Genomic DNA, 13,192 nt, shown 5'->3' with positions numbered 1-13,192 from the left:
CTCCTGCCCCCCCCCCCCCCCCTCAAGCACTAGTAATGTTCGCGCGTTAGTAATGTCCTGTTTGCCAGCTGGTTGATCCTCTGTGTGTTCCCCACCTGCAGGGTTGGTGTCGATGGTGAGACGGGGACGAGAGCGGCCATTGGGGCGGCCAGGGTGCCGGTGAGCCCCCCCCCCCCCAACTGCTCGGTTGCGGGCTGAGCTTCGGTGGAGGACCACATGATGGGGCACAACAAGGAGAAGCGTTATAAGTGCGACGTGTGCGGCAAGGCCTGGCAGCACCCGAGCAAGCTGGAGACCCACCGGCGGGTGCACACAGGCGAGAAGCCCTATGGCTGCACCACCTGCGGCAAGAGTTTTGCCTGGTTGTCGGGGCTGCGGGAGCACCAGCAGGTGCACAGCAGTGAGCGGCCCTTCACCTGCTCCGACTGCAGCAAAGGCTTCAAGTCGTACAGGGAGCTGAAGGCGCACAGGCGGGTGCACACTGGGGAGCGGCCCTACACCTGCTCCGACTGCGGCAAGGGCTTCACCCAGTCCTACCCCCTGCTGGTGCACCAGCGCATACACACCGGCGAGCGGCCCTACACCTGCACCCAGTGCGGCAAGGGCTTCACATGCTCCACCAGGCTCCTGACCCACCAGCTGGTACACTCCGGCGACCATCCCTTCCCCAGGCACTTTGGCTGCTCCGACTGCGGCAAGGACTTCAAGGGGGCACATGACCTGAAGGCCCACCGGCGGGTGCACACGGGCGAGAGGCCCTATGGCTGCTCCACATGCGGCAAGAGCTTTGCCCAGTTGTCGGGGTTGTGGGAGCACCAGCGGGTGCACAGCAGTGAGCGGCCCTTCACCTGCTCCGACTGCAGCAAAGGCTTCAAGTCGTCAACGGACCTGCTGAGGCACAGGCGCGTGCACACCGGGGAGCGGCCCTACACCTGCGCCGACTGCGGCAAGGGCTTCACCCAGTCCTACCCCCTGCTGGTGCACCAGCGCACCCACACCGGCGAGCGGCCCTACACCTGCACCCAGTGCGGCAAGGGCTTCACATGCTCCACCAGGCTCCTGACCCACCAACAGGTACACTCCGGCGACCATCCCTTCCCCAGGCACTTTGGCTGCTCCGACTGCGGCAAGGACTTCAAGGGGGCACATGACCTGAAGGCCCACCGGCGGGTGCACACGGGCGAGAGGCCCTATGGCTGCTCCACATGCGGCAAGAGCTTTGCCTGGTTGTCGGGGCTGCGGGTGCACCGGCGGGTGCACAGCAGTGAGCGGCCCTTCACCTGCTCCGACTGCGGCAAAGGCTTCAAGTCGTCCAAGGACCTGAAGCAGCACAGGCGGCTGCACACCGGGGAGCGGCCCTACACCTGCGCCCAGTGCGGCAAGGGTTTCACCCAGTCCAACCACCTGCTGATGCACCAGCGTACCCACACCGGCGAGCGCCCCTACACCTGCACCCAGTGTGGCAAGGGCTTCAGCTGCTCCACCAGGCTGCTGTACCACCAGCGGATGCACTCTGTCGACCGTCCCTTTCCCAGCCCAGTGTGTGGAGAGAGCTTTGCCATGGCCTCTCATGCCCTGTCTCACCAGCGGGTGCACACCAGTGGCCAGCCCTACGACTGCCCGCATTGCAGGGAGGCTTTTGACAGCTCGCGGGGGTTGCGGCAGCACCGGCGGGCCCACGCTAGCGAACGGCTGCTGAAGCAAGGGTGTCAAGAGCGCACGGGGGCTGCGGGAGCACCAACGGATGCACACCAGAAAGAGACCCTTTGTATGCGCTGAATGTGGCAAGGGTTTCACCCGCATGTCCAGCCTGTGGCAGCACTGGCGTACCCACAGCAGTGAGCATCCCTTCCCACATCACATCAATTGGCTATGGTGTCATCATTGTGTTGGAGAGGCAGTATAATAAATATTGAACTTGATGTAACTGAGAAACTACAGGAGGAGACTGCATTAGCAAGATCACACAACATTGATGCGGAGGAGATAATGGGGGTGTTTAGCTCATCGAAACAGAAATCTCCCAATGCCACCATGTGTTATTTGTCATGTAAGATGCGGGCCTGCAAGAATAAAACAGTCAATTACCTTGATAATCTCGAGGAGCATCGTAGGGAGGAGGTGCTCTAAGGCAGTGACATGGGGGAGAGTGCAGAGGAACAGACGGAAGAAAAAACAGAAGGAATTGAGAGCACAAATCGTCAAGCGACAGAAAGGCAAGGAGCATGCTCAGTACACGCAAGAGGAAAAAATTAGGGAGAAAATGGAAAGAGACTGATTTAAACAGCATTCGCAGAGATTATCTGAATTTTAACTACTCCAAATGTGATGATCTACAGGACATTCTTAATGGGAAAGTAGTGGGCAGAAAGGCATGTCATGCGTGGTTTGAGGAGCAAAAACTTGTAGTTTACAATGCCAAAATTGACAAGTTGAGGAAAAACAAGGTGCACAGAGTTGCTTATTGGTTGCAATCTGAGGAGTATGATGATGCTACTGATTTTTATATACCTATGTACCAGCTAGCAGGTGATCTTCTCCATAAAGACTTGCTCTTTTGCTAGAAATTGTAAATTATTTACCTATCTATAACGGACTTAGAACATATAATACAATAATATTAAAGTTCTGATCTTGAGAATATCACATTTTTGAATTTTCAAAGTAGTCTGGGTGTTTATTACTATTTCCGTCACAACGGTCAATTTTGTAATTAGCTACAATGAAGTAACTAACTAATTATATGCTTTCATTTCAGGTCATCCAAGTAAGATTTTTTCATATTTGTTTCAGAATGCTTCAATCTATAATAACTGAAAATGTCATTCAGTTCTCCTTTTATTTTTAAGAAAGTTATGGGCTTTTGACTGTCCTTGATCACAGCTTCTGAGTTAAGTCAATGGAAAAGCAATAGGGAACAAGATGCTAATTTCCGAGTATGAAAATGGCTATCACTTTTTAAATACTGAAGATATGAAAGTGAATTAGGTGTCATATTAAACTTCTTTTTATGCTTTATCTGATGGGATCAATTGCAGACTTAATTTTTTAAATCTCAAAATTTGCTACTACAAGTGCAGTGCTTAAATTTCCAAGAGTTACGCACCATGCCATTGACCTAATAACTCTGGTTTTGAATGACTTGAGCTGAAGAATCTCCATGTTGTGATTCTGATGTCCATTGTGGCAAGTGAGAGTGAGGGTGATCAGATCACCAACCTCAGAATCTCTTTTCTCTTCTTCAACAGAAAAAAGTAGTGCTTATCAACCATAATGCCACCTGCATGACTATGCATTAAGTTGGAGGCAGTAATGGGAGAGCACAGGAACAGCTCATTCTGGACAAGTTTGGGTTGAGAATATACAAACTTTACCATGCGTGAGTTTGGATGTATATCTCACCTGATGTTATTTTTTGCCCAACACATATTATGTTACTGCATAAAAATGGGGAGAATCCTGTGTGAGTGTGAAAGATACATCTTCTAGATGTGCTGGGACTCATCCTCAGTAATGTGACCTGGGGTCATCGGGTGTTTTGGGTCTCACAACATCAGACACCCTCGCCCAGGTGACCAGCCGTGGTTGATCAAGCCCCGACTTACGTCCCAGCAGCAAACGCCCACGGATCAGCCCTCTTAAATATTATGTTACTGCATAAAAATGGGAGAATCCTTAATAAACTTGTGCAATTGTTTTAAAAAAAGTTTTGTCATGGGCTTACTTTTCCCTCCCATGTGCTCAAAAGCATTATAAACGTGAAGACAAGTATTTTTAATACGTATTGTTGAAATTATTTTTAATTTTGCACATATTCTATAGATACTTTAAAGCTATGGCTACTTTAAAACTGGAATTCTTAAGGTGCCAAGCTAATTCACATTCTATCACGTCCTTATGGCAGTCAGTGGGAATTTTATCTGTTAAGGCAAAGCTACTCTATGCAAAAGTATGAGCTTATCAGAGGAGAGATCACAGTGATACACGCCTGAGGAGGGAATTTTGTGCTATACCCGTACCCTGTGTCCGGCTTTGCTCAGATAGGCCCAAATACAAAACAAAACAGCTCGTAGATCAGTGGTGAGTCTGTTGAACAAGTCAGTTTATTGAAAGCCTTAACAGTGCACACTGGTAAAACAATCAGAGAGAATCCAAAGTATCGATTTGTTTGATAGACTTGCCACTAATCTACGAGCTGATTTATTTTGTGTCTGTGCCTTTCTGAGTAAAGCAGATATAGGATACGGGTATAGCACAAAATTCCCTCCTACAACTCCCCTTTCCAGTTCGCCACACTTTGAGTAGTGGTTAGCTTGCTGGCACGGAGGACTGACAAATTTTCCAAATATCCCTCTAGGATGGATGAAAGAGAGATTGACTAAAGGGAAAGAGTCCGTGAATCAAAGCACTGGATTGGAGTAAACATTTAGCTTTTAAGTTCACACTTTGACACACAAATCCCCTAATATTTATATTTCTATATCTGTGTTATTTTGTATTTAAGGGACATGGGTTCAAGCTACTTAAAAGCTAATTCAGGCCAGATGTGAGACTGTCTCCCTGTCTTAACATCCTTGAAACATAAACATTTCTTGTTCTATCGTGTTTCCATTATCACAATTTAGAATTATTTTGCATAATACTTGCAAATTTAATTTTGCACTTGCTGATTGATTGTTTTGTCATATTTAGAAAATAGTGACAAATCGGTGACAACACTTCCTAAGTGTTATGAGTGCTAATTCAAAATTCCAAACACCAATTTCAACGTTGCCAATCAATATCCAGCAAAAGACAGACACAAAAAGCTGGAGTAACTCAGCGGGCCAGACAGCATCTTTGGAGAAAACCAATAGATGGCGTTTCGGGTCGAGACCTTTCTTCAGACGAAGGGTCTCGACCTGAAATGATGCCTATTCCTCAATCTGTCCAGCTGAGTTACTCCAGTTTTTGTGTCTATCTTCGGTTTAAACCAGCATCTTTGTGGTTACTTCCTGCACAATCAATATCTGGCATTCAACACAAATTGCCAATAATGAGGAGCAGAAGACAGACCAAGCCTGTCGTTTCAAATACTTCTGTAATCCAACTGTCTGCTTTCAATAACTACTGGGACGTGGGTGGGCATTTCTACTACTTCTCCCTCTTTCCTGGTGTATGATTGCCTTTTGTGCAAATGAGATTTATTTTGCAATATTATTTTGCAATATAAGAAAAATATAGAATTAGCAAGAAAATGGTGTAATGTAATTATGCATTACCACACTATAAAGAATCCAGTACATTTTTAATTGGATCTCTCTGCAAAGTAACTGAGTTGATTTGTTAAGGTTTGAAGAAATGATGCAGAAATGTATCCATTGTTGTACGTTGTACTGTTCCAAGTTTCAGAAGTGTGAATATAAGTATGTTGTTTATTTATTGTGTACAAAAAGGGATGGTGGAAAAGATAACACAGTGGATATCCCAGGAAGAGCAGTGTCTGGAAGTGTGGATTATTTGCCAATCTTTTATTGTATCGTAGAATAGTAAAGAGGTGTATGGAAAATTCACCGATTGAACCTTGGTGATGTTGCCTAAGACTCCATTTAAAAGGTACTCGGAAACAATGTCATTGATATGAGGTGAATGTGCTCCCAACAGTCTAACTTGAAAGCTGTTCTTACAAGAATAACTTGCATTTGATTATGAAAAGAAGTATCCAATGTATCAAAAAACATTCATGGGCTACAATGTCTTCAAAAGAGTTGGATTTGTATGTCAAAAGATCAGTCCCATCCAATGTGCAACAGCAACAAGACTGCATTGGTAAATGGAGGTAAAGTACCTCTGTCATCTGTATCTGTAGAACTAAGAAAAAAAAAGTTAGATTAATATATTTGTGGAAGCTGTTGTGCCACAAGGAACTGTAGATGCTGGAATCTTGAGCAAAACACAGAGCCCTGGAGAAACATAATGGGTCAGGCAGCATCTGGAGGGAAGGGATATGCGATGTCTGAAGAAGGGTCCTAACCCGAAGTGTTGCCTATCCATTCTCTTCACAGATGCTGTATAACATTCCAAAGAGGGACATTAAATTATTTTATCTCTCAACTGAAATGTTTTAGGTTTAAGCGTCACTTCTGACACTGGAGGATATATCCCATATTGCCGGTATTGATGGAATGAATCTGAAAGTATTGCAAATAATCAGCAGGCTAGTCAGCATCTACAGAGTGTTCATTTTATAGCAAGGAGTATTGTAGGTAAAGCAGATGAACATTGAGCCTGAATCAGTGCTTGGGATTATGGTGTTGTGGCCATTATGGAGTCTTGGTTTCAAGTGGGATATGAGTGGCAACTTAACGTTCGGGGGGGGGGGGGGGGGGGGGGGGGGGGGGGTAAAGAGGTGGGGGAGTTACTCCACTATTCACGGAGAATGATACAGTGAGTTCAGAGAGAACATGGTGGAGGGTTTATCCAATGAGGTGATAATGGTAGAGTTCAATCTTATGGGATTGTACGAGAGGCCCTCAAAAACCCTTACAAACAATTGATGATGGATTGCTGAAGTTTTACTGACCATCTAAATAATGGAAAGTCAGAATTAGTAAGTCCTTGAACATAGATCATTAAAATAGTAATTGAAATTAAATAGAAAGACTATTATAGGAGGCAACAATATCTGGAGTGCAAGAAAATGCGGGGCTAAAGTTATGCCACAGTTATAGAGGGCCATAATTAAAGCACACGTGAAGCCCTGTGACCAGTTCTGGACTTTACACCTTGGTTTTGGATGTAGTGCTGAGTAACTTAGCTGAATGGTGTCAGGATGCCAAGGATTACATTATGCAGAGAGACGACACAAACTAGTAAAAAGAAGTGCTGGACTAACTCAGTGGGTCAGACAGCATCGTAATAGGAAAGTAGAATCATTTCATCCAGGTCACAATTACATATGAATGTTGGACACAAGCTGGACCCAAAATGAATGCAAAATGAAGCAAAGAACAATATGTGAAATTAAGATAGATTGTTTTTGATGTAAACTGTAAAGTGCAGACTATGTGATCTCATGCAAGAATAAATCTTATCTCACAAAGTTAATAAGCAGCTGCTGAAAATCCCCCTAAAAGGATATAATGTAGCTCCTTTTACTAATATCAGCTGCCGGGAATCTTAGTCTTTTATATTTAGTATGCCTCTAAACTTGGAATCCATAGTGGTGAAGGCCTGTCGGTTTGGCAGGAAACTATAATTCCCACACTAGCTCCCACAGTTAAGTGTTTGCCACACACTTATAGTATTCACTAACAGTGCAGCCCTGTCAAGACCCGTTTATGGCTGTGTTCCCCTGTGTGTAGCATTCTTGCCTGATGCCTTGCAGATACTGTTATTTTTCAGCTATCAATCATGCTCTTGACATTCGCAATATACTGTCAAATTATATACCACTCTCCAAGCGACCACAGTGTTTAAGAATTTAAGAACTATATCAGTGTTTCTTTATTCGAGTTCCCACAGCCCCAATTCCAACGCCCCCTCCATCCAACCACTTTTCCCTTCTGTTTCTTAATTACTCAGGCTGCAAAACAGAGAGAGTTTTGTACAAAATAGCAGTTACCCAGCCAGGGAAAAAATGCTTGAGGAATTCGGGAAATATTCTGGATCTTGCTGGTGTGCCGCCTCCCTTCAGATGATTTTATGAAGAGCCCAAGCCTTTTTTTTGTTGTGTTTAAATAGGTGGCATTCATTGTTCTATCTGGGTTTTATGACAATAAGACACTCTTGATTTATGGCTCTGAGTCAAACAACGCAGTAAAATCCCTGTCTAGTGAAAAGAGAACAGGGTCTGTCTGACTTTCCGGAACATTAAGGGACTGCTGCAGCAACATTGGAGCTTTGGTCTTTCATGTGGCCACAGAATGAACCCTGTTATACCCATTTGAGATGGTTGTAGATTACACAGCACTTTTGGAAAAATAATCCAGGAGTTCTCTCTAGTATGTTCTAGCTAATCTTTATTCTGCAACCAACATTACAAACTTATATTGTCTTACTTTCATCACATTGTTGTGAATTATCGATCATATTTCTTTACTTCCAAACGTGAGTATACAGTGTTCTCCATAATGTTTGGGACAAGGACCCATCATTTATTTATTTGCCTCTGTACTCCACAATTTGAGATTTGTAATAGAAAAAAATAAAGTTTGGTTAAAGTGCACATTGTCAGATTTAAATAAAGGCAATTTTTATACATTTTGGAATTGTTATACATGTAGAAATTACAGCACTGTTTATACATAATCCCCCCATTCAGGGCACCATAATGTTTGGATCACAGCAATGTCATGTAAATGAAAGTAGTCATGTTTAGTATTTTGTTGCATATTCTTTGCATGTGATGACTGCTTGAAATCTGTGATTCATGGACATCACCAGTTACTGGGTCTCTTCTCTGGTGATGCTCTGCCAGGCCTGTATTGCAGCCATCTTTAGCTTATGCTTGTTTTGGGGGCTAGTCCCCTTCAATTTTCTCTTCAGCATATACAAGGCATGCTCAATTGGGTTCAGATTGGGTGATTGACTTGGCCACTCAAGAATTTACAATTTTTTAGCTTTGAAAAACTCCTTTGTTGCTTTAGCAGTATGTTTGGGATTGCTGTCTTGCTGTAGAATGAACCACCAGCCAATGGGTTTTGAGGCATTTGTTTGAGCTTGAGCAGATAGGATGTGTCTATACACTTCAGAATTCATTATGCTACTACCATCAGCAGTTGTATCATCAATGAAGATAAGTGAGCCAGTACCTTCAGCAGCCATACATGCCCAGGCCAGAACACCCCCACCACCGTGTTTCACAGATGAGGTGCTATGCTTTGGATCTTGGGCAGTTCCTTCTCTCCACACTTTGCTCTTGCCATCACTCTGATATAAGTTAATCTTTGTCTCATCTGCCCACAAGACCTTTTTCCAGAACTGCGGTTGCTCTTTTAAGTACTTCTTGGCAAACTGTAACCTGCGTATCCTATTTTTTGCGGCTAACCAGTGGTTTGCATCTTGCAGTGTAGCCTCTGTATTTCTGTTCATGAAGTCTTCTGTGCACAGTGGTCATTGGCAAATCCACACCTGACTCCTGAAGAATGTTTCTGATCTGTCGGACAGGTGTTTGGGGATTTTTCTTTATTATAGAGAGAATTCTTCTATCATTAGGAGGCAATTAAACACACCTGAGCAATTATAAACACCCGTCCCAAACATTATGGTGCACTGAAATGATAGGGACTATGTATAAACACAGCTGTAATTTCTACATGGTGAAACCAAAATGTATAAAAATTGCCTTTAATAAAATCTGACAATGTGCACTTTAACCACATGTGATTTTTATTCTATTACAAAATCTCAAATTGTGGAGTACAGAGGCAAATAAATAAATAATGGGTCCCAAACATTATGGAGGGCACTGTACTTCAGTAATATTTGATATGTAGGAAGGAACTGTAGATGCCAGTTTAAACCGAAGATGGACCCAAAATGCTGGAGTAACTCAATATTTGACCAGCTGTGCTTTGGGAAGTCCTGGGATAAGTAAAAGTGCTATGAAAATGCAAGTCTTGCTTCCTTCTATGAGGACCATTAGCAATCACACAACGGCATCTTCAATTTATTCTTTCCAAAGGAATCCAGCGTCACTTATGCCTTCATTTGTGCACCTAGATAGTAAACAAAAACTGTTTACCAAATGTTCATGTTAATTGGAGAGGACTTCAAGAATTTAATTAAGCTGTCATCGAAGATTGTGACTGGAGGAGCTGCACATCCATACTAAAGATACAGATAAAGATACAGAAAGGCAGAAAAGAAACAATTAAGTTTGGCATCGCTTAATGGATGCCCTTCAAAGCAAGGTGACAAAGTTACGGGCTGTTTGGCTCACTGAGTGCACCAACCATCAGTCATGTGACATTAGATTCTTACACTTGAAAACCTTTGTGTCCCCGCACCATCCTCCAGTATCTGTCTCCACCTTCATCCTCCCCTCCTCCCAACTGGCTCCATCTGCCCTTTTTTTCCCCTCTTGTCTGCTTCTGCCTTGTCTCTTGTCTCCCAACTCTGCTCCTCCCCCACCCGATTCCATCTATCCATCGTCCCTAACCCCCTCCTCGGTCCACCCATCACCTACCAACCACGTCACATACCTCCCCCTGCCCTCGTTATACCAGCCACGTTGAGTCTATGCACAGGTTCTTAGCCAATTCCTTTTGCCCCATATATGCTGTTTAACCCACAGCTTTACTCCAGCAGTTTATTTTTTGGTCCAGATTCCAGATAAAATATATCCCTGGGTCTTATAAAAACCAAGGGAGAAAATAACAGAGGGTCCTTTTTTTTCTGTTTCTGTTCTGTGCTAAAGAGTTGAAGTACTGTTATAGAGACATCCAACGTGGAAACAGGCCCTTTGGCCTGACATGCCACACCGGCCAACATATCCCAGCTATACTAGTCCCACTTGCCTGCATTTGGCCCATATCTCTCCAAACCTGTCCTATCCATGTACCCGTCCAACTATTTCTTAAACATTAGGATCGTCCCTGCCTCAATAACCGGTGGCAGTTTGTTCCATACACCCACCACCCTTTGTGTGAAGATTCCTATTAAAGCTTTTCCCTTTCACCTTAAACTTATGTCCTCTAGTCCTTGATTCACCTACTCTGGGCAAAAGATTCTGTGCATCTACCCGATCTATTCATCTCATGCTTTCATATACCTCTATAAGATCACCCTCATCCTCCTGCATTTCAAGGAATAGAGTCGCAGCCTACTCAACCTCTCCCTTTAGCTCAGACCCTCTAGTCCTGGCAACATCCTCGTAAATCCTCATACCCTTTCCAGCTTGACAACATCTTTCCGATAACATGGTACCCAGAACTGAACATAATATTCTAAACTTCTCTACATCGGCGAGACCAAGTGCAGGCTCGGCGATCGTTTCGCTGAACATCTCCGCTCAATCTGTCGTGACCCCCATTGTCAGAATGAGGCCCAGTGTAAATTGGAGGAACAGCACCTCATATTTCGCCTGGGTAGTTTACACCCCAGCAGTATGAACATTGACTTCTCTAACTTCACATAGCCTTTGCTTTCTCTCTCCATCCCCTCCTCTTTCCCAGTTCCCCCACCAGTCTTACTGTCTCCACTTACATTCTATCTTTGTTCCTCCCCCCTCCCCTCACATCAGTCTGAAGAAGGGTCTCAACCCGAAATGTCACCCATTCCTTCTCTCCAGAGATGCTGCTTGACCCGCTGAGTTACTCCAGCTTTTTGTGCCTAGCTTCGATTTTACCAGCATCTGCAGTTCTTTCTTACTACAATATTCTAAATGCGGCCTCACCAACGTCTTATATAACTGCAACATGAGATCCCAACTTCTATATTCAATACTCTGACTGATGAAGGCCAATGTGCCAAAAGCCTTTTTGACCACCCTATCTACCTGTGACTCCACCTTCAAGGAACCATGTACCTGTACTCCTAGGTACACAAAAATGCTGGAGAAACTCAGCGGGTGCAGCAGCCTCTACGGAGCTCCATAGATGCTGCTGCACCCGCTGAGTTTCTCCAGCATTTCTGTAGCTCCGTAGATGCTGCTGCACCCGTTGAGTTTCTCCAGCATTTTTGTATACCTTCGATTTTCCAGCATCTGCAGTTCCTTCTTAAATACCTGCGCTCCTAGATCCCTCTGCTCTTCAACACTTCCCATAGCTCTATCGTTCTTTCGGTAGGTCCTGCCCATGTTAGACTTCCCAAAATTCAATGCCTCACATTTCTCTGTAATGCAATACGTCACATTTCTGTTAATAATGTTTAAAAGGGGTGTAGGGATAGACAATATAACGGGTCATTTAAGACGATTAGTTGCCAAATTGCTGTGAAAAATGTTGGCATTTAGAAGAGTGTATGTTAATTAAGCACAGTTAACTTCAGGGAAGGTTATATTTTGGAGAGGTCATAAGGATAATTGACATTGTCAGATAATTGACAATGAATTCAACGTGGATTTAGCAAAGCATCTGACAAATTTCCAATGACAAACTTATCAAGCAATCCAAGGGTAAGTGAAAATTGGTTCCAAAATTGATTGTCATAGAAAGCAATGAATAATGGTTGGCATGAGTTGCAGTGATCAGAAGCAATGGGATTCCACATGGCACAGTGCGTGTTCTTTTTCATTGTATCATTGATTTTGGCAAGTGTAGATATGGTAGAAAGATATGGTAGATATGGTATAAAGAAGTTTCATATGATATGAAAATTGGCTGACAATGAGAAAGGAACTTGCAGGATGCCGAAAGCTGTCAATGGACTAAATAGATGGAATGAACATTGTACATGGAATTCAGTATAAAGAGATGAGAGGGAACATTGTGGGAGGTGTAGGATATTATTAAGTTTAGAGCCTGGGTGCATGTTGGTGCAACCCCCAGTGTAACAGACCAAATTGGTGAGGTGATTATGTGTGAGACATGAATTGGGAGCAAGAGGAGCAGAGCAGGGTTTGAGGGGCCAATTCAGGGCATAATAAGATCTTGGCTAATCTGATTGTAATATCAATTTTGGATTCATATCTACCCTGGTAACCTTTTACCTCCTGACTGACTTGACTGAGAGCAGGGAATTGATCCTTTTTAGTTAATATTAGCTAATATGAACACAACGGGCCAAGTGGCTTATTTTCTACAACGTATATTCTTATGATATGAACTCTCACCAATGCAACGTTCTTTTGAATATGCACAATGTAATATCAAAAATGAAGTGGTTTTTCATTCTTTAGGCCCAACATTGCATTGGGCAAAGACTGAACCAATATCCAGAATTACAAAAATAAGCGAAACTTACCATGTATGTGTAGATCTCTTGGTTTTGTTGTGAGGGAGATCAGTGTCTCGCAGTTTATGTTGTGATAGTCTCAAAAGAAACAGCAGGAGAACAGAGCCGTGATGCCCCTCTTGACTGAGAAAGGGTTAATGAAAAGAATAAGCATTTGGGAAGGTTCCCTGGCACAACTTCAGGGATGTAAAACAAGGGCCAAGTCCAAGTATCAACAAGTGAAGAGGAAAAATCCTTACAAATTGAAAATTACAAATCCAGGTTTAAATTCACTTTGACTGAATTGAGGATGATTGTCGTTCACGGGTTGCGCAGG

At 43.7% G+C, this 13,192-nt stretch overlaps 1 protein-coding gene across 1 annotated transcript; it reads left to right on the top strand.

Annotated features, from left to right (window-relative positions):
- The first annotated feature begins 216 nt into the window (after positions 1 to 216).
- LOC129700458 (gastrula zinc finger protein XlCGF57.1-like) lies at positions 217 to 3,649 on the top strand. The gene has a single exon (XM_055640958.1). The coding sequence runs from the start codon at positions 217 to 219 to the stop codon at positions 1,777 to 1,779; it is 1,563 nt and encodes a 520-aa protein (XP_055496933.1). The 3' UTR covers positions 1,780 to 3,649.
- The last annotated feature ends 9,543 nt before the right edge of the window (positions 3,650 to 13,192 follow it).

Source organism: Leucoraja erinacea, chromosome 9 (genome assembly GCF_028641065.1).
Source record: "Leucoraja erinacea ecotype New England chromosome 9, Leri_hhj_1, whole genome shotgun sequence".
Lineage (NCBI taxonomy): Eukaryota > Metazoa > Chordata > Chondrichthyes > Rajiformes > Rajidae > Leucoraja > Leucoraja erinaceus.
This window is presented reverse-complemented; position numbering and strand designations above follow the sequence as displayed.

Excerpts from the sequence above, each read along its gene's own strand:
- LOC129700458 (XM_055640958.1), top strand. The coding sequence starts at position 217 with ATGATGGGGCACAACAAGGAGAAGCGTTATAAGTGCGACGTGTGCGGC.